The sequence below is a fragment of the Pyrus communis genome, chromosome 5 (genome assembly GCF_041283825.1).
Source record: "Pyrus communis isolate YQ-2024b chromosome 5, ASM4128382v1, whole genome shotgun sequence".
NCBI lineage: Eukaryota > Viridiplantae > Streptophyta > Magnoliopsida > Rosales > Rosaceae > Pyrus > Pyrus communis.
In genome coordinates, this window is record NC_142569.1 from 10,749,076 (window position 1) to 10,769,586 (window position 20,511).

The window sequence follows — 20,511 nt, forward strand, 5'->3', positions numbered from 1 at the left end:
GAGTCCATATAAAATTCTCCACTTATGGTATTTGAATAAATATGTAAAAGATAAATTATCTATATTTAACTATTGTCGAGGAGTTTTTATCGCTACAAGAAACGTAAATCATTTGGTTCATTACTTTATGCGTTATAATAAAGATGGGTTAAAAAGATAGTATGCCTTACTATAAGTTATATTGAACAAAAACAAAAATTTATGTGTTAACTATGTGTTAACAATACGTAGCCGTGTTACAATATACTTAAAATTACTTGAGTGCACATGATACAAAACCACAGATCTGTAAAAAATTTAAGAATCGAATTTTAAAGTGTCGGTAATCTTAGGCATTATTGGTCTGTAACTTTAATTACCAACACCATTTTTTTTTTTGGAAGCTGGGGAATTCATTACCCGGGCAAAGATGCCAATCAATACAAAGAGAGCCTACACGGAGGCAAGCAAACAACACGGAGGCAAGCAAACAACAAGGCAAAGAAAAACTATGGACAGTAAAGGGATCGCACATCTCCACACACCACTGCGACGCCAACAAGTCTTCCACCATGTTGGTTGATCTTGGGATCCAAGACCAGCGACAGTCCTGAAAAGACTCCCCTAACCATTTAGCTTTCACTAGGGAAAGGTAGGCCTCCCATATGCCAATCTCAAAAGAATTCGAAAGAGGGCAAACAGATTCATAGGAATTAGATTCCACAAATACCTTTCGAAGTCCCAAAGCTAAATCAAATTCACAACCTTTAAGGATAGCCACTGCTTCCGCAGCACCCGCACTCGAAGCCCTGATGGCATGCCGGATTGCAGCAACAAAAAAGCCATTGACATCCCCCAGAACAATTCCCACAAACCTGGAGCACGTCGGCTCATACCAACTGGCATCAACATTAATTTTTGTAAACATCGTGGGAGGAAGAGACCACCTGAACTCACGAACAGCCACCGCTCCATGTTCTGGGAACACTGAGTTCTTTCTCACAGCTTCGAAAAAAGATCCAGCCGAGTTGGAGATAGCACATATGACCTGTGTGGGATTGATTTGACTATTATTGTACAAAAGATTGCATCTGCCTTTCCAAATGTGCCAACAAGTAAAGGCAACATACAAAAGAAGGGCCACTCTATCACCAGTAGAACCGCCATGCGCATTTGAAAAAGAGAGTACCCACTCCACCCAGCTCGAAACCTCACTCCTATCAATTTTGAGGTTAAGAGTTCCACCAAACCATATGGGTTCCACCCAGGGACATATTAACAATAAGTGTTTGATCGATTCATCCTGGTTTTGGCATATCGGGCAAGTCGAATTAGGGTTTGAACGCCTTTTGAACAATTCATCCATTGTCGGAAGAGCCCAATAGAGGGTTTTCCACATGAAACTTTGGATCTTTGCCGGCATTTTAAGCTTCCAGATAACCTTCCAAATCCGACTCGGGATAACATGGGATGAAGAGGGACGATAACACCTGGGGGCTGAGTCGAGCTTGCTCCCTGTGGTACCCGATCTTCACCGAGTACTGCCCATTCTTGGTCTCCGGCCAAATAAGCTTGTCAATACTTGTGTAATCAAACCACATAACAGACAAAATTATATAAAAATGTTTCCACTTTAGATTATTTATGAAGTTAATGATGTCGAATTACTTTGAAGTTATTTATGTTAGATTATTTTGAAGTTATTTATGGCATCTTATATGCATATTTAGTTAAACTTATAGGGGGCGTTTGTTTGCCCTCATTAACTGGGACTGGACTGGACTGAACTAGCTATTAGTCCAATACTGTGTTTGTTCCATGCTGGGACTAACATTAATGAGACTAAAGGGGACTAGCATGGACAAAACCCTTCACTAAGAGGTCTTAGTGAGACCCCCCAATAACCATGGGACTAGCTAAGACTATCCTCTATTTCTCGTCCTTGTCATGCTCAACGACCACTCCCGACAGACTCCTCGTCATCGCCGGTCACCTAGATCAATCATTAACTTCCCGACTCTCTTTCAGATCCATTTCACAACCAACTTTCATATAAAATATACCAAATTGAAGCTGGGAGTGACAAGATTACAATTTTACTTGAATCGAGGCCAAAATGTGGTCGAATGTGGCCGGAAAATGGCCTGGAAGTCTCTGCCTGTTTGGGCTTCTTCAAATCCATGACAAATTCGAGCATGCAAAGCTAAGATCTCGATCCAGGGATGGTGATGAATTTTTTGGCGGTGCTAACTTCATCCAATTTAATGAGGGTTGGCCAAAAAACACATCGAGAAACCTGCAACTCGTCTGGAAAATTGGAGCCGTGAGGTTCCGTTCGAACAACGCATAGCTAAAAGGGAGGGAGGACAGAGAAATAGTGACTGGAATCAATAAGGAGTTTGACCAGGAATGAGAAAGAGACATGAATTGAGAGGTCTGAGAGGAAAAAAAAAGGGAGAGGGTGGGACGATGAGAGAAGAGGAAAAAAGTGGGACGGAAATGGTAGGAAAAGATGGAGAAAAAGATAAGATCATAATAAAATATTAATAATTTATATATTAAATAAAATAATATTAGAATTTGTTATTATCCGGCTTCTTAGTCCAATACTGCACCAAACGCTTCACTAAGTTAGTCCAGTTTAGTCTAGTCTAAGTCAGTCCAGCTTAGTCATTGAAGCTAATCCAGTCCGAGATACTCTGGCGCAACAAACGCCCCCATAGGGTTTTATTTATGGAGGTGGATTGTTTGCCCTTTCATTTTCATACTCTCTTCATGCCCTCCTGTGATGTGTGGTCACGGTTAAGCCACGTTAACATTTTTTATTAATTTTTTTATAGAAATAATAAAACAAAAAGTAATAGGAATATAAAATGTTGATGTGACTTAACTGTGGTCACACAAACAGGAAGGCATGTGGAGAGTATAGAAATGAGAGGGCAGACAATTCACCTCTTTTATTATTTATTTATTGGACAATACTTAGGCATTGACTGTTCAGTACCACAAGTATACTGGCTATGACTTGTCCCACTAACAAAGATACACGTGTATAATTTACATATATTAAAATTATCAGCTATTCTTGCAACCAAACATCTCTCCTCTCTGACCTCAACGATGGGGAAGCACAGACCCCTTCTATACCACTTTCATGTCCTTCCCCATCAGAAGCCAGGTTTCGATCCTTCCTCTTTGTTGCCCATATGCACCATCCATCTCTTAACAACCTCTATGGCTATAGATCTCAGTACTACTTATTAATTTTTCCTTCACAAGCAATAAGGTATATTTCCAGATCAAGGATGGAGGCTACGAGGTCTCCGGCGAAGGGAGAAAAATGCTCGATCGACGGTGGGGATGGGTTTTCCTGTCTCTATGTTTGTGGGGTTAGGAATGGAATTTATGAAAGAGAATTGGAGATGAGATTGGGGTGGGGACGACAGAGATGAGGATGGTAGTGGATCCACGGGGGAGGGGATTTGGTTGGAATGGTGGTCGGAGGAGGGGTTTGCAGGATGAGATTGACGGAAATAGGTGCGGACACGGGGCCTGGGAAGAAGCAAAGAAGAAGTTGAGTGTTTGGTTATGGGTTTAAGATAAGCGGGGTGTTTGGTTAACAAGACAACGAGTGTTTGGCGAGAGTGTAAATGACAAGTGTTTTATTATTGCTGGACCATGTCATTAGGTTAGTGTTTTGGGTACTAAACAGTCAGTACCCAAGTATTATCCTTATTTATTTATTTATTTTAATAAACGATAGCGTTAGTGTGTTAACTTATTAGTTATTAAGAAAAGAAGAGATCGGTGGTGGTCAACTCCGTACCAGAATGTAAAAACATAATTGATTCCTGCTACTGCAATAAAGCGTGCTATAAATTTACGGTACTCAAAAACCAAGTTTTGAGAGAAGGCAAATTCAGATAATAAAAATACCATCAATGTTTCCTCCTAAAGCTTTTTAAATACTTAAATGATGTCGATGGATCTTACATGTATTCATATTTTGATTCCTTACACAAAACCCAATTTAGTGGTATATAATTCGTCCATACATCTGAAGTCCTATGTTTGAATCTTCTTTTTCGTAGTTTAATGAATTTAATGTAAATTACCTATCATTTGAAAAAAAAAAAAAAACAAAGTACAAAAAAAAAAAAAAAAAAAAAAAAAAAAAAAAAAAAAAAAATACAACAACAACAACCTACGCCCATGGTTTTAGGGGTAGTAGGAGGAGCAGAAATTGCTTAGAAATGATAAGGCGCAACAAGCATTCAAGATTTTAAATACATAAAAAAACGCTTTTAATTATTTGAATTATACAAGTCTACAACAAAAAATCAATAATGGAACTAATCATGTCCTCTTTTTTATATAATGGATGACTAATAATTGGTGTTAGATTCTCTCCTATTTTTTTATTTTTTTTTCTAAATGGAAGGAGAAAAATCCAGAGCCCTAATAATTTCGTTAACCCTTATAATGTTTGTTGTTCGTTTAGCCGACTGGCCCCCATGGCCACCTGCGCCACTCCACAACTAAATTCCTTAGATATGAAACAAACTGTTTATTTAATTCGTTATGCAAACCGACCCGATTACAAATATGGATTACCATGATGCCACGGCAACATCACAATCATATAATTATATGTAATTTGTTAATTTACGTCAGACCCCGCCGCCGGGCCTTATTTGACCCACGTGCCTAAAAGTACGGTCCTTGTTATAAACAAAGAACACATACTTCTCTAGATTTTGGTGGACAATCCTAAAACATCCTCCTTGACCATAACTGGTAGCTTTCATAGCTTAATTTAATCATCTACATTATCTAATATCTGCCCTTGTAATCTTATGGGGTGTCTTTAGTTCAAAATTCAAAAACCTTCTTATTTTTCTTCATGTATATATAGGACCTTGGCCTATTTGGTACCATAACAAAGAAACACCCACACCCTCAAGAAAAAGAAGGAACAAAAAGAAACCACAAATTTAGACACCCCTTCAATCCCAACCCACATGGAAATGGAGTCTGCTTTCTTCCAATTTTCAAGTCCTTCAGATTTCTCATCGGATTCCTCCTTCGGTTCACTAGACTCATTTTCATGGGATGATGAATCACTACAACTTCCTTTCAATAGCCATGAGTTGATGAATTTTTCACCGTTTAGCATCAACGACTCCCAAGACACGTTGCTGCACGATGTGGTGGCCAGAAGCGCAAAACAGACATTTGTTGCACAGAACGAGGCGAACAACTTCAATAGGGTTAAAGAAGAGGAGGTGACTTCAGCCAACAACCAAACCCTAGAAGAAAAATCCACAAAGGAGAAGGCTTATAGAGGGGTGAGGAGAAGGCCTTGGGGAAAATATGCTGCCGAAATAAGAGACTCAACAAGGAATGGAATTCGGGTTTGGCTCGGCACATTCGATAGCCCTGAGGCTGCTGCTTTAGCTTATGACCAAGCTGCATTTGCGCTGAGGGGTTCTTTGGCTGTGCTTAATTTTCCAGCACAAGTTGTCCAAGAGTCTCTTCAAGAAATCAAGTATAGACACGATGAAGCGTGCTCACCTGTCATCGCACTTAAGAGGAGGCACTCCATGAAAAGAAAGTCGATGCACAAAAAGTGTAATAAACTAGTTAGCCAATGCACGGATCAAAGAAAAGTAAATGAGGTTTTGCCACAAAATGTAATGGTATTAGAGGATTTGGGCGTTGAGTATTTGGAAGAACTTTTGGACATAAGCTCCAGTGGAAGTAATAACTGGTGTCTGCAGTAAGAAAGAATCATAATATTTATCTTTCAGATATCCCTTTTTTTTTTTTTTTTTTTTTTAAAATTAATTATTATGTTAATTTTCTTTCCTTCACTTTTGACCTTCTGTTTCTTTCCTCGTTAGTTTGACCTTTGGATCAAAGGTTCTAGTTAAGAGTTGAGGGTTCACGATGCGGTTTAGATCTACGGCCTTAGAGAATTCTGTTAACTAATTCCCTCCTTTGTAAAGTTGAAAGAGGCGTACTGTACAACTTGTGGATTAAAATAATTTTCTGTCTCAATTATTGCAGTCTAAAATATTACATGGAAACCTATATAATCTTAAATATTACAAATATTTGCATGGTGGCCTTAAAATATATTAATGTTGTCCTTATAGTATTACATGGAAACCTATATTATCTTAAATACTGCAAACATATACATAGTGGCCTTAAAATATATTAATTTTGTCCTTTATCTAAGTTAATGGATTAGGAAGCAAAAGTGTGAATGATCAACACCTCCTGGCCTCTAGAATCCAAAATTTTACTTCATCATTATTTTTAGAGGTCAAAGCTGACAGCTTATTTAGATATTTTTCATTTGTATTATCATTAAATTTAACATTTATAATCTGCATGTGACACAGAATGATATCGTATTGTTTCCCACTATGTTTATATATGAATTTATTTATGCAGTTATTGTTACTTCGTGGCAACACAAACAAGCCAAAGATGTACAGAATTTTAAAAGAACCCTACTTTTAGGTGTTGATCGTTACGCTCCAACACTCAACAACTTGTGTTTCCTACACTTTGATGCTTTGCACTCAAAATATTTGACCATGTCCCACTCCCCACTATTTCATTTCAATTCGAACACATATGGGCCAAACAGCAAATGGGAAGACATAACGTCCCAATCCAAGGAGAAAACTTTGAAGTGAGTCGTTATTGATACTTAATAAAGATATAGTGTGTACAAGAAGGAAAAAAATTTCATAAAATTTGACACACTCTTTTAATTCGAAATGTTTATGTAAAACAAAAAAAATTTGAGGTCCTCTAATTCTCCAGCACGTAATAAAACTTTGTAGTGAGTCGTTATTGATACTTAATAAAGATATAGTGTGTACAAGAAGGAAAAAATTTTCATAAAATTTGACACTCTTTTAATTCGAAATGTTTATGTAAAACAAAAAAAAAATTTGAGGTCCTCTAATTCTCCAGCACGTAATCTTATAATCTTGCCAAGAAGTTATAGACGTGATATTCGCTTGCTACTAGAGAGATGTTATCTTTATTTGCCACTAGTGAGAGGGGTATACCTGCAAAAGACATTTTAATGTTTACAGTGCTAGTGGCTTGTTTAAATAGTTAAAGAGTAAACTTTGCTAGTTTCGCTAGTAACATAGTTGCCAGGAAGGGATCATTGAGGGTTTTCTTGGTCATACAGTACACTCGTGCAGAGCAAGGTTATATTGAATCGACAAGTAGGGGATCAGACGGGGTATGTAGCGGCTAAATGAAAAAAATTTATGGTCGCCCCCATCATCTTCACCTTGTAGGAACTACGTGAACACCCCGAGGATCGATGGCTATGACATCCACGACACTGCCATTCGAACTGAATATGATAATTGGAGTTGTCAACCGATTCATAACTTTTCAAACACAGACACGCACGAAAAAAAAACCCCACACTTTTTTATCTCCCATTAATGGCAGAGATAACATTCTAAACTACAGAGGGAGATGATAAATATAGACTTCCGATAAGTGAACCAAAATCAGTTGGTTCTCGATTATAGTGATTTCCTTGGATCATGGAGAGCCAACTAATATTAATCTACCTTCCATTCTGTACAAACATGTCAACTAGGAAACAATTTGTATAGGTTTTAATTTAGGATCGTGTTTACTCTCTGTATTATATAAAACCCCTTTGTAACTATTCAAGGAAGGTGAGCCTGACCAAAATCCCTATCAGCATAAAGAAAGCCCAGTTCTAAATATAAACCAAACAACTTAATAAGTCAGCCAGGATGGGTTTAAAATGGGCGCAGGTGGAGAGTGATTCATCAAATTCAATTCCTGCTATTAACTTGGTGTAGGGTTGAATGGCTCTTCACTTGGTTTGATTGCTGAAGATGTTAATGCCCTTGCGGCAAGTGTGAAGAACTTAAGCTTTGCTTATGGTCCAATATCCTAATCGATAAGGTGTTGAGTTTTTACTCATGCGTCACATGCAAGATTCCTCCATTATTATACGGGATGTCCGTCTCTAAGATTATACTAAGTAATCAATCAAATAAAGGCATCGCTCATTTTCAAACAAAAAAATATATATAATAAATAAAATAATTGCAGAAGAATTACTCGTGAAAAAATAATTTCATGAAGTACAACAAACAGAAACATCATGTGTTATCACTACAAAAAATCTCTTTGGCAGACAGAAAATTTTCATCAGCTAAAAGGACGATTTGTCGCTGGAAACTTTACTTGATGGAAGTTCGTCGGCATAGAATAGTCAAGCACAAATCGTCGTAGGGCCTTACACGGTGTATAAACTATTCCATTGGGTAAAAGGAAGTCAATGTGACGAAAGACATCGTCGGACGAGAGTGTATTGACCCAATTTACCTCGACGGAATCTACCTCATTGGTTAGACATAATTAAAAAATGTGGTGGGCTTTACCTGACAACACAATCGTTGAGTAAATTGTACCAAGTAAACCTTACAACACCTCCAGTCGGGTAAAAAAATTTTAAATTAAAAAAAACTTAAAACTATTAAATAATTTATTTAATTCTAAAAGTTCAATAAACAATAATTATTACAAAAAATGAAAAAATAAAAATATTAATTTCAAAAATTTTAAAAACAAAAAGTATTTTAAAAATGGAAATATAATATTTACAACCCAAAACAAAATTGTTCGTACAAGTATAGGGGTTTACCCAACGGAGGTTCGTCGGGCAAAGGTTGTGTGAGTGGATTTTTCAAGACACGTGGGTGATTATTTGTGATGCGTCAAAAATTGGAAATGGACTTTTGACCGAATATGGGTTTACCCAATGGAGTTCAGTCTGGCAAGGCTTGTGTTGGTATATTTTTCTAGACACATGGATGGATAGTTATGGCACGTCGAAAATTAAAATTGGACTTGTGACCACATAATAGGAGTTTACCCAACGGAGGTCCGTCGGGCAAAGGTTACATACTTGTAACAAGTCGAAAATTAGAATTGAACTTTTGAATGTTGACTACTAGTATCAGCCTTGAAGCATATGCAAACATATTTAAGGATTGGATCGTAGAAATTAGTTTCGTAAAATGCGTTATTGTTTTTTCTATACTTTCATTAATTAAAATGTAAAGTTTTGTGAACAAAGGCTCAGCCGTAGTTTAGAACTTTAGGATCCATTACAAAAATGCTAAGAGGGAAAAAAAAAAAAAACAAATTTACATGATACCAACCAATGCTATGGTATAAGACAAATCCGATCACGCAATGCCAATGCATTTGTTGGGGATTACAAAACATTTAAATTTTATTCTAACTTAAGTACAATGAAAAAAAAAAGGCTTAGGAATAAGATTTAGAGATTTACAAAAAAAGCTCGGTTGTGGACTCCCAAGTAAACACTTTTAAATCCAATTTCGGCTGAGCTTTAGAAATAAGGTGAAGCCTTTTGTGAAAAAGGGCTTAGCCATAGGATTTAGGGCTTTGAACCCATTACAGTAGTATCCTCTCCATGTTCTTCCACATGCAAGACATCCGATAACTTTTGTTCACCACTTTTTCGGCATTATGGTGGTATCCTCACGGTTCTTACGCATTACGGTGGTATCATCTCCATATACTCCCTAGACCTCCGACCACAACAAACATGTCTTTGTTGCTAGTGTGTTTTTCATGACATACTTAGGGACCTTGTGCAAAGTAGTGAAATGGTAGTGTTTGGGTAGTGGGAACTAGGGGTATTGAAGCAAAGAAGAAAGGGAGAAGGGAGAAAGATGAATAGGAAGGCACAGAGTAGAAAGAGGAAAATGAAGGTAATGAGGAGACAAAGGAAGAGGAAGGCACTAACTTATAAATTGATGATAAGCTTTTACCCTACAAACCGCTCCGTCAGGTAAGTAATAGGTAAACGTCGAGTAAAGGTTATCTCGATGGATATTTATCACACGTCATTACTGGACTTTTGACCACCGACAGTACACTTAGTTGACGAACCATGTTGTCAAGCGAATCCTTCCTAGCCGACCAATTCTTAATTCGCCAAGCAAACCCTCTGTTGTGGTGTGCCATTTTTTTTTTTCATTTTTGCGCCAAAAGTTTGCCCGACGACATACTACTTGCCCTTCGACAATAGTCCCTCATGCAAAGGGTTTGAGTAAACCTTAAATGTTGATTGTCTTCGCCCTACCAATTAAAATATCCGTTGCACAAAGTTTTGTATGACAAAACCCTATTTTCTAGTAGTGTATATAGATAGGATCCTCTCTCTCTCTCTCTCTCTCTCTCCATATATATATATATATATACTTTTTGACTAATAATTTTTTTAATTACTGGAACAAACATAACAAAAATGTGACGTTTTTATCGACGTAAACTACCTGCAAGGAATAGTGTCTAAGACGCAAGAAATAATGTAATATTCTAGCATAGACTTATAAAAAGTGTTTTATTACTAAAGGTGCAATGTTATTTGACACACAAAACCGACTTGTAACAAAGATATGGTTCTCTGGCTAATAACTCATTCTAATCTAAAATTTATGCGAAGTATTTGAATCGTGGCATATTGTGCAACAACTAAAAAGAGAAAGTTGTTGAAAGATGATTTCAGCATATACTTTTGCAATGTAATTGGAGCCTTATCACCTGCAATAAGTATGTACTTCATCTCTTTTCTGAGCTGGATTTATGCGACTTGAGGAAACCACAGCTACATATCTACTCCAAAAATGAACAAACATGCAGATGATATGCTGCATCAAGTTTTAACATGTGAGATTACTGCATGTAGAAAGATTACCAAAAGAAAGGTTCTAAAGGATATTCAATGAGTACAGCACTACAATACCACAATAAACCCAACATCTTTAATTGAAGGCTCACTTCTACAATATCCCTTCGTGGGGAAGGTATGTGGAGCAAACGATGATTTATGAGTTAACTAGTACAATTATTGACGAGACATCATTTACAAGTTTTTCCAATACTTTGTGCTCAACAATATATTCTCTCAATATTTTTCTTAATTTTTCTAAGAACACTGTTAGCAATTCTCCCTTTGTTGATTTGCTTGGTGCATAATTAATTAGGATGCTATATTGTTATACAAGTAACCCACTAAACCCACTTCTACAGATCAGGATGGAAAATCTTCTTTATATAGCATTTTCCTCCATTCATAAGCACCAAAGTTTGTTGTACCAAATCTAACAAGGGATGAATGTTAATCTGATTTGACTAGAGTTCCTCATATGTTTTATAAGACTGTAGTGTCACAAATAAATAAAAAATCAAACGATAACCTTAAATATTAGAACTCACCAAACATGAAAAAACCTCAAAGTTTAAGTATAAAAAATATAAAATTTAACAACCTTATCTCATCATAAGTTTTTTATTTTATACCGTACCTCAAATCTAGACTCGCTAGCCCTAATTGGAAACACAATACGAAATAACAAAATTCTGAAAATATCTTTAAAACTTAAAATCCCGTGTTAACTACAGAGCCAAAATACTATGCTATGAATTTGCCACCAATTTTGCACATGTCAAATTGTTGTTTGATCTACTGCGTCACCTACTGTACTATTTGATAACTATAATATGTGCATGTGTGTGAGGTATTTAAGTTGTTTAGGATAGTTGGTTAAGATTCTATGTGTTGAGATTGTGACAAGTGTCGACATCTTGAAAACCTTGTATTAGCTTAGTAGCTAAGCAATGTAACTAGATATATACATAGTGTATAAGTGTAATCAGTATTCATTCAATACAAAAATATACTCTCTCTCTCTCTACAACTATACTTTCTTCTTCTCCAAGATTGTTGCTTCTCTCTCTGTTTACATGGTATCTTTCGCCTGAGAAGCTTCGGCTTGACGGTTTCTTGATCTTGGTTTTCTGCTTCAACTCACTATTTGCAATCACTAATCGGTCTTCTTCTTTTTCTTCTTAGGATCTTGATTGCTCTTTGCATCTTCGACTGGGTGCATCTTCCTCTTTGCACACCAAGTTTTGTTATAATTTCTCATATTTTCATCTGGGTTTCTTCCTTGTTCTTCTACAATGGTGACTTCTGCTCAACTGCAGATTCTTCAATCTCTTATAACTTCTCTCATATCAACAGTCTATTCTTTTGTGACTGTTAAACTGGATTATTCCAATTATCTTACTTGGAATTTCCAGATCAAATTGCTTCTTGAAAGTCATGGTCTTATGGGTTTTGTGGATGAGTCTCATCCCTGTCCTGTTCGACTCAATGTGCCTACTTATGGGGATTCAACTGTCTCTTCAAGTGATGTTTCTTCTTCAATTGAAAGTGATGAGTTCAAGATCTAGAAAATGCACAATCAGGCATTAATGCAATTACTCACAGCTACTTTATCTCCTTCAGCAGTTTCTTGTGCAATTGGTAGTTTAAGTGCCCGTGAATTGTGGCTGTATCTCAAAGAACAATTTTCAATTGTCACTCAAGCTACAATCTTTCAGATGAAATCTGAGTTACAAAACATCAAGAAAGGTACCGATTCGATTTCATTATATCCATAATGCATTAAAGAAGCTCGTGATTATCTGTTTGTTGCTGGAGTTCAATTTGACGATGATGATATTGTTATTTTGACCTTGAATGGTCTCTCTTCTGAATATAATACTCTGAGATCGATTATTCGAGACCGTGAGGATGTTATTTCCATGAAAGATCTTAAATCTCAGCTACTTGTTAAGGAAGCCATGGTTGAAAATGTTCCCATTGCACCTTTCTTCTTGTCTGCCATGGTTGCTCGAAATAATGGCAGTGACTCCAAGCCTTATGGTGACTCTTCCAAAGATGAGAATCATTCGAATGGTAATTCCTATGGTGGTTCTTCTTAGTCAACTTTCTATTCTTCTGGTAATTCTGGGTTCAAGCTAAACTATAGTAAAAACAAAAACAAGGGAAAATTTCAGTACAATTCTCAATCTTGTTTTGGAAATTTCAAGTCCACCTATGGAAATTATAATGTGAATCCAGCTCCTGGCATTCTTGGTACTTCTCCACCAAGGCAATATGGATTTTCTAATACATCTTGTCAAATTTGTGGCAAGTTTGGACACCTAAATACTGTCATTTTAGGAACTCTAACATTTCCATTCAAGCTCCAACGGCTATGCATGTTTCTCCATCACAACATCATGAACCAATTGCTCTTCCTTAACAACTTTGGCTTATTGATTCTGGAGCATCTTCACACATGACTGCTGATTTGAGTAATTTGTCATTGGCATCCTCATATCCTACCAATGAAACCATTCAGACTACGAGTAGTGCAGGTTTATCAATATCTCATATTGGTTCCTCCACTCTTCATACTTATTTCAAACCCTTGCAACTTAATTCAGTATTTTGTGTTCCTGGATTATCTCATAACCTTTTATTTGTGCATAAACTATGCTTAGATAATAATTGTTGGCTGATATATGATGCTTTTTGTTTCTGGATCCAGGACAAAGCCACAAGAAGGATTCTCTTTCAAGGCCAATGCAGTAATGGATTGTACCTAATACCACTTCCAGCAAGGAATAGTGTTGTCCCTTCTCAGGCTCGGGCTGCTAATCTTGGGCATCAAGTATCTTCTAGTCTCTGGTATAATAGATTAGGTCACCCCTCCAACTTTGTGATTTCTTTCATGTTAAAGAAGTGTAATGTGTCTATATTACCTGATTCATTGTCTGTGGTGTGTCATACATGTCTGGAAGGCAAATTTTGTAAATTACCTTTTGTCAATTCTGTGTCTAAGTCTCTACACCGTTTTCAAGTCCTTCGTAGTGATGTGTAGGGTCCATCTCTTTGTAATTCAATAGATGTTTTTAGGTACTATGTGACATTCATTGATGAATGCAGTAGACATTGTTAGCTGTTTCCCATTATTAATAAAAGAAATGTTTTCTCTACTTTTGTTGGTTTTTATAATTTTGTCTCCAATCATTTTGCCACTTCCATCAAAACATTATAGAGTGATGGTGGAGGAGAATACCTTAGTAAACCATTTCAAAAGTTTCTATTGGAAAAAAAGAATCAAACATCAAATGTCATGCCCTTACACACATGAGCAAAATGGTTTAGCAGAAAGGAAGCATACACACATCATTGAAACAGTTATAACCCTATTGGAAATAGATTTCTTACCCCCAGTTTTCTGGTCTTTTGCTTGCCAAACTATTGTCTACCTTATAAATCGAATGCCCTCACCTACACTTCATAATAAATCTCCTTTTGAACTGCTGTTTAATAGTGTTCCAAATATTCAACATCTCAAAATATTTGGTTGCTTAGTGTTTCCATTATTAAAACCATATAACAGTACCAAATTACAACCCAAGATAACCAAATGCATTTTTCTAGGCTATGCTTCCAAATACAAGGGGTTCATTTGTTATGATATTATTCATACCAAGTTTTATGTTTCCAGACATGTAGTGTTTGATGAGTCAAAATTCCCATATCCCACCTTATTTGTTAAATGTCATGTCTCCATCAAATCCACTTCTACATTTGTGGTCTCATCATCATCTCCATCCATATTAGTTAATGGTGACAACCATATAGTGTCCCTTCCATCATTTAGGACACCTATTATGCCACCTCCACATTCTGATCACAAACTGGTATTCTCAATTCATTACAGTCCATTACTGCATCCACAGGTCAACAATCATCTTATTCATTCCCTGTGGCTCCTGAGATTCCAAATGGGTCATGCTCTAAGAACTCTACTGATTATAGTTCTGAGATTCTTAGTGACAATGGTGTTGCCATATAGAATGAGTTTCAACTTGACAATTTGCAAGTTATTCTTCCTATTCCTCCTATGAACATCCATTCTATGCAAACAAGAGCTAAAATTGGAATTTGATATTAAAGATTTAGGTCCTCTCCATTATTTCCTTGGGATTCAAATCACACAGAATGCAAGTGGAATGTTTCTCTCTCAATCTAAATATGTAAATGATTTGTTGGTTAAGGCAGACATGTTTCATTCTAAACCTTGTTCAACACCTTGCTTACCATATAACAGGTTATTGAAAGATGATAGTCATCCTTTCAATAATCCCTCTCTTTATAGGAGTAATATGGGTGTTCTTCAATACCTCCGTTCATCAGGTTTGTCAGTTCGTGCATTGTCATATGGATTCTCATTATGCTACTGTGAAGAGGATTCTCAAGTATTTGAAGGGTACTACTGAGCTTGGAATTCAGTTTGGCAGAGGAGACTTCGATTTTCATGCATTTAGTGATCCTGACTGGGCTGGAGATCCTGATGATAGAAGGTCTACCACCAGTTTAGTTGTGTTTCTACGGCCAAATCCGATTTCTTGGTCCTTTAAGAAACAAAATACAGTATCTCAATCATCTACAGAGGCTGAATACCAAGCACTCTAAAGTACTTCAGCAGAAATTGATTAGATCAAATAGCTTATCCAATTTATGCAGATTGATGCTTCTTGTCCAATAACATTGTTTTGTGATAATATATCTTCCATAACCTTTGCTTACAATCCAGTTATGCATCAGAGGACCAAACATATTGAGGTTAATGTACATTTTGTCCAATAGAGGGTTGCAAAGAAGCTTCTGCAAGTGCAGTTTGTTTCCTCGAATGAACAATTTGCTAATATTCTTACAAAAGGTTTGTCTATTCCTTTGTACCAAACACATTGTTACAATCTCAAACTTGGCAAGCCTCATTCTAAGATTGAGGGAGGATGATAACTATAATATGTGCATGTGTGTGAGGTAGTTAAGTTGGTTAGGATTCTATGTGTTGAGATTGTGACAAGTGTCAACATCTTGAGAGCCTTGTATTAGATTATGACAAGTGTCAACATCTTGAGAGCCTTGTATTAGCTTAGTAGCTAAGCAATGTAAATAGATATATACATAGTGTATAAGTGTAATTATTATTCATTCAATACAAAAATGTACTTTCTCTCTCTCCAACTATACTTTCTTCCTCTCCAAGATTGCTGCTTCTCTCTCTATTTACACTATTAGGTGACATGTTTTACTATCTGGTATGTTGGATGCAGTGGACAAATAACATCATTTGATATATTGAGTTTTTAGCTTTGTTAGAAGTTTGTTAGGTTGCTCTTAATGTGGGTTATATATATAACTAGTGAAAACTATTGTATCAGATAATATCAATTCAGGAGCCTTCATTGTCTTCTTCAATCTCTGTCTTTTTTTTTCTCTCTCCACCATCTTCTTTTGTACCAATCTTATCTTTTGCAATGTAGTTAACATCTACATCTTTATATATCATGTTGCCTCCCTCTAGATGATATGGTCACAACAGTACATTACTGTTGATCATCTCCATGAACCTAGGGTCACATATTGAGAAAAGTTGGGCCGCCTTTTATCTCCAGACAAAAATATCTAAGTGTTCTGTTTGGCCACCAATTTTCACGAGTGTTTTGACCAAGAAATAGAACAATATACAGGTCCATCAACTATATCGAACACCTAAGGTTTTGACCCCCACCACATGTGTGGACTGATTATTCAGCACCTAATCTCAGGTTCTAGCGAGGGGGAATTCGAACATAAAACTCGAGTGCAGAATTGAATAGCCTTAAAAACTTGAGTCACAAGTCTCTTGCAGTATCTATTTCTTAGACAAAATTATCATTAGACAGCTGAAAAGACAAATATGTAGTGGATGCTTTTTTCAACTTTTAAGATCATATTCAGTGCATTTGCCTTTCTCAAGCCAGAAGGATGTGCATCAGCCAACCCAGGTGGAAAAAACATAAATCATGGAGCAAAATCCACTGCATCACTGATATAATTCCTAGCATTACCAAGCAGTCAGGTCTGGGACTTTCCAGGAACCACAAACAATATCAAGTACCGACTAGCTAGGGCTTGTTAAAAGGGCAAAAATTAACGAACGATAGGGATGGATATTGGATGAATAGCATCATAGCAATATTGGTAGTTGGGCGTGATAATGTTGGGTTCACCACTTTTCATTATGTTCCCCCCACTAAATCCTCTGGGCGTGGGCACCCAACACTGAAACAAATTAAACTTTGAAAGAAGAAATGGCACTCCAATTTGAAAAATGGAGTCTTTTAAGGTGAAAGTGGGAAACTTTTCACTGTGTGGGGTTTTGATTCATGGTGAAGAACGAGCGATATATAAGAAAGATGTAGGAAGGAGGCTCTACTTTAAACCATAGCCCTCAAGAATGACTTCCTTGCATGCATGGCCATACCAAAATTGTTTAAAAAGTCTAGCACGTGGATGCAGAACATCTTAGTGGGGGAGTTGAAGGTCACATATGAAATGAATGTAGCACTCACAATAATCACATAAAATTAATAATGATCTGCTTTATTGCAGCCTTCCCTTGATTTTCTTTTTGTAACCAGTAACCATTTCATAATTACAAGGATATTGGAAGTCTAGTGGTTAAGATATTCATCTCTACGCTGGAAATCTTTGCTTCGATTCTTCATCTCTCGATATTTTATGTATTAAAGAAAACAGTTTAAAACTTTTCTAATCTAATATACACCATCAAATTACTGATGAATCCACATAGGAGTCATATTATATGCAAGTGCCCCCACCTCCAAGTATTATGCTAATTAAGCATGAAGTTTCACAATGCTCTTTGGATATCCTCTTCTTAAGCATAGCTATTGTGGAGACAAGATGCTTGACATATGCTTCAAGGTGGCTCAGATACAATAAGTAGTTAAGAATAACTAGCCAAATTGTCGTTCAAGCTTTCAAATTTTCAGCAACTTAATATGAGAAGAAAAATTCATATATAAATCCGTCATTGAATACGATCACATCAAGTACCAAATAATGTCCAAAGTTGGGAATATCATCATCATGGTCACAACTTACAAGGTTAAAAATAGGTTTAGGTGCTACTGATTGCGATGCAGGATGGAACTTAGCCTCTGGTACTTGCAATCGCAAATTTATCTTTCTATAAGGAAAAGGAGAACAAAAGTAAAGAATATGGTCAAGTAACTTAAATTAATCGTTAATATTATAATCTTTCTTTTTTAAAGAGAATAGACCTTTTAATTTTCATTTTAAGAGACGTTACGACTTGATCGATCAAAACTAGTGGTTAATCAACAGAAAAAGTAAAAGCGAAATAAGTATTCTCATTCTTTGAAGCTGCCTATAATGAATAGGTCCATTCCATTGTGTCGAGATATACATTTCTTATGGCTTATAATTATTACTTTGAAAATTAAGTTTCAAAGTTGAAGGCTCGTTCGATGATCATATATATGTTTTAATTTTTTGTTTTCACGTTTGTGCTAGAGATAGATGTTAAATATATACGAAAAATGAGGGATGTACTGTACATTCTTTACCTGGGCAGATTTACTCCATACTGTGCATGCTTCTTGCAAGATTTATTCGATTTCAAGTTTCGTCCATAGATAAACACTGAGCCCATATGATAATCAAGTATTATCTTTGGATGAGCAATACCTATATTAAAAACTAGGAAATTTAATGTTTTCTTTGACTTTAGATTATAGCCTCATATTCTGTTATATATTAATATTATTATGAAAATGATTAGCCCGACTCATCCTTGTGTATTATTTTTTGTGACTGAAACCTGCTTTATTATTGGAGAAATTTTTAGTTGCAACGGAAATACAAGTGGTACACCACGTGTTTTAGTATAAGTGGTGAAAAATTTTATGTTTTAAGTTATTAGTTTTTTAGCACACATATTCCACCATTTGTATAGTAACATGTGATGTACCATCCCGTGTACCGATCACATTGAAAAATCTCTTCTATTATTGCCCTCTAAACTTTATGACCATATTATTTAATGTATACGCTTCGTTCATATCATGTAGTGCATGTGAAAACATGTACGTTTGGTTGCGTGTTTAAGTGACTCTTATTTTTTTATTTATTTATTTTTTTTTTTTTGAGAATTGAAATATCTTTCACGGGTAACTACTAACCCAGGGCACAAATACAAGATTTGAAAGTGAAGAACACAACCCCAATAGATCAGGGTTGATGCAATAATATAGAGAAATATGACGTGGGTTTAATGGTTTGATTTCTTTTTCAAATCATTAAAGAAGAAAGACAATCATATCATGTGATTTACAAAATATGGTCTAAAACATAACTATCTAGCATTTTTCTAACAAAAAACATCATTTAAAAAATAAATGGTTAGAAGCCACCCAGTAAGAATGAACCAGCCGGTTGGTATTTAAAACCAGCTCCAATTAGAGTGGTCTCTTAGGGTTGGCAGGTGTTTTTCTGTTTTTTCTTTTTGGTTAACCTACCTAGCTAGCCAATTAGTAAAATGCTAATTGCCAAACTGATCACAACCGTGGTCTTAATCACGTAGATCGAGCATGTATCACAATGGGAGTGACTCACACATTCGTGCTCATGTCAGCTCAAAAAGCGTTATGAATTCACCATGTTTCTTCCTGCACAAAGTTTCTTGGTAAATTACACAAAATTAATTTTAATTATAAATCGAACCACAATTTTATGCCTCATATTTTAAAAATTACAATAAAATACCTTATTTTACAAATTTGTTGCAATATTAAACCCTTTTTAAAAAAATTATTAATTTGTTTGTTAATTGCTGATGTGACCGTCAGGACCCTCTCTCTACCCAATTGAATTAAAAAAAATTAAATATTAAAAAAAAAGTAATTAAATATTAAAAATTAAATATAAATATTCTCTTCCAATTCTCTCTCTCATCTCTCTCCTCCCTCCCTTCTGTCGACGGCGAACTCGAAGAACAAATTGAAACCTCACCGGAGGTAGCTATTCGACGGTTTTCCGCTGAGTCGAAGGGCAAACCCAAACCCCCCCCCCCAGGCCCGCAAACCCAGACGACGGCGTGATGCCGATCCTAGCGGTGCCGTTATTCAATGCGATCGACGCTAGTCGATAACAAACGCAATCTAAATCTAACAAATCGAGGAAATAAAAATGGATTTGAGATTTCAACGGACAAATGGGATCGATATGCGACGGCGAATCTTGAGATTGATCATCGAGGTGCCTTAGATTCGCCGGAGGAGACACATCGTGTTTGTGTTTCAAATAGGGGGTACAGATTGCAGATAGCAGGTGGTCAGGTAGGCGCGGGTTTGCGATGGGTCAAGCAGCAGTAGGTGCGGATCATGGTGGTTCGGGATTGGTTGCGTTCTGGCAAAGGTGCAGGTTGTAAGAATTGCAGAAAACTTAGAGACGAAGAAAGAAGAAAGAACGCAGAAGAAAGAAGAAGAAATGAGAGAGAGAGAGAGTCAGGAGAGAAAACAGGTTTAGAGAGAAGAAGAGACTTTGCTATTTTTCCACACTTTCTTTACAGTTTACAAAACTGTTATATGTAGTTACAAAACCTTCTTACTAAGCTAAGGACTAACTGCTGTCTAACTACCTTATAACAAACTATATAGGATCTTGACAAGTGTCATTCATTTCTACCATAG

General features: G+C 36.3%; 1 protein-coding gene and 1 pseudogene across 1 annotated transcript; one reads left to right on the plus strand and one right to left on the minus strand.

Moving 5' to 3' along the window:
• Positions 1-416: 416 nt before the first annotated feature.
• On the minus strand, positions 417-1,345 carry LOC137724745 (uncharacterized). The gene is made up of 2 exons (XM_068463455.2): positions 525-1,345; positions 417-432 (listed from the first exon to the last, which is right to left on the minus strand). Exons 1-2 carry the CDS (start codon positions 1,343-1,345, stop codon positions 417-419), a joined length of 837 nt encoding a protein of 278 aa, XP_068319556.2.
• Positions 1,346-4,903: 3,558 nt separating this feature from the next.
• LOC137721987 (ethylene-response factor C3 pseudogene) lies at positions 4,904-5,965 on the plus strand (annotated as a pseudogene).
• Positions 5,966-20,511: the final 14,546 nt, after the last annotated feature.

Excerpts from the sequence above, each read along its gene's own strand:
- LOC137724745 (XM_068463455.2), bottom strand. The coding sequence starts at position 1,345 with ATGGATGAATTGTTCAAAAGGCGTTCAAACCCTAATTCGACTTGCCCG.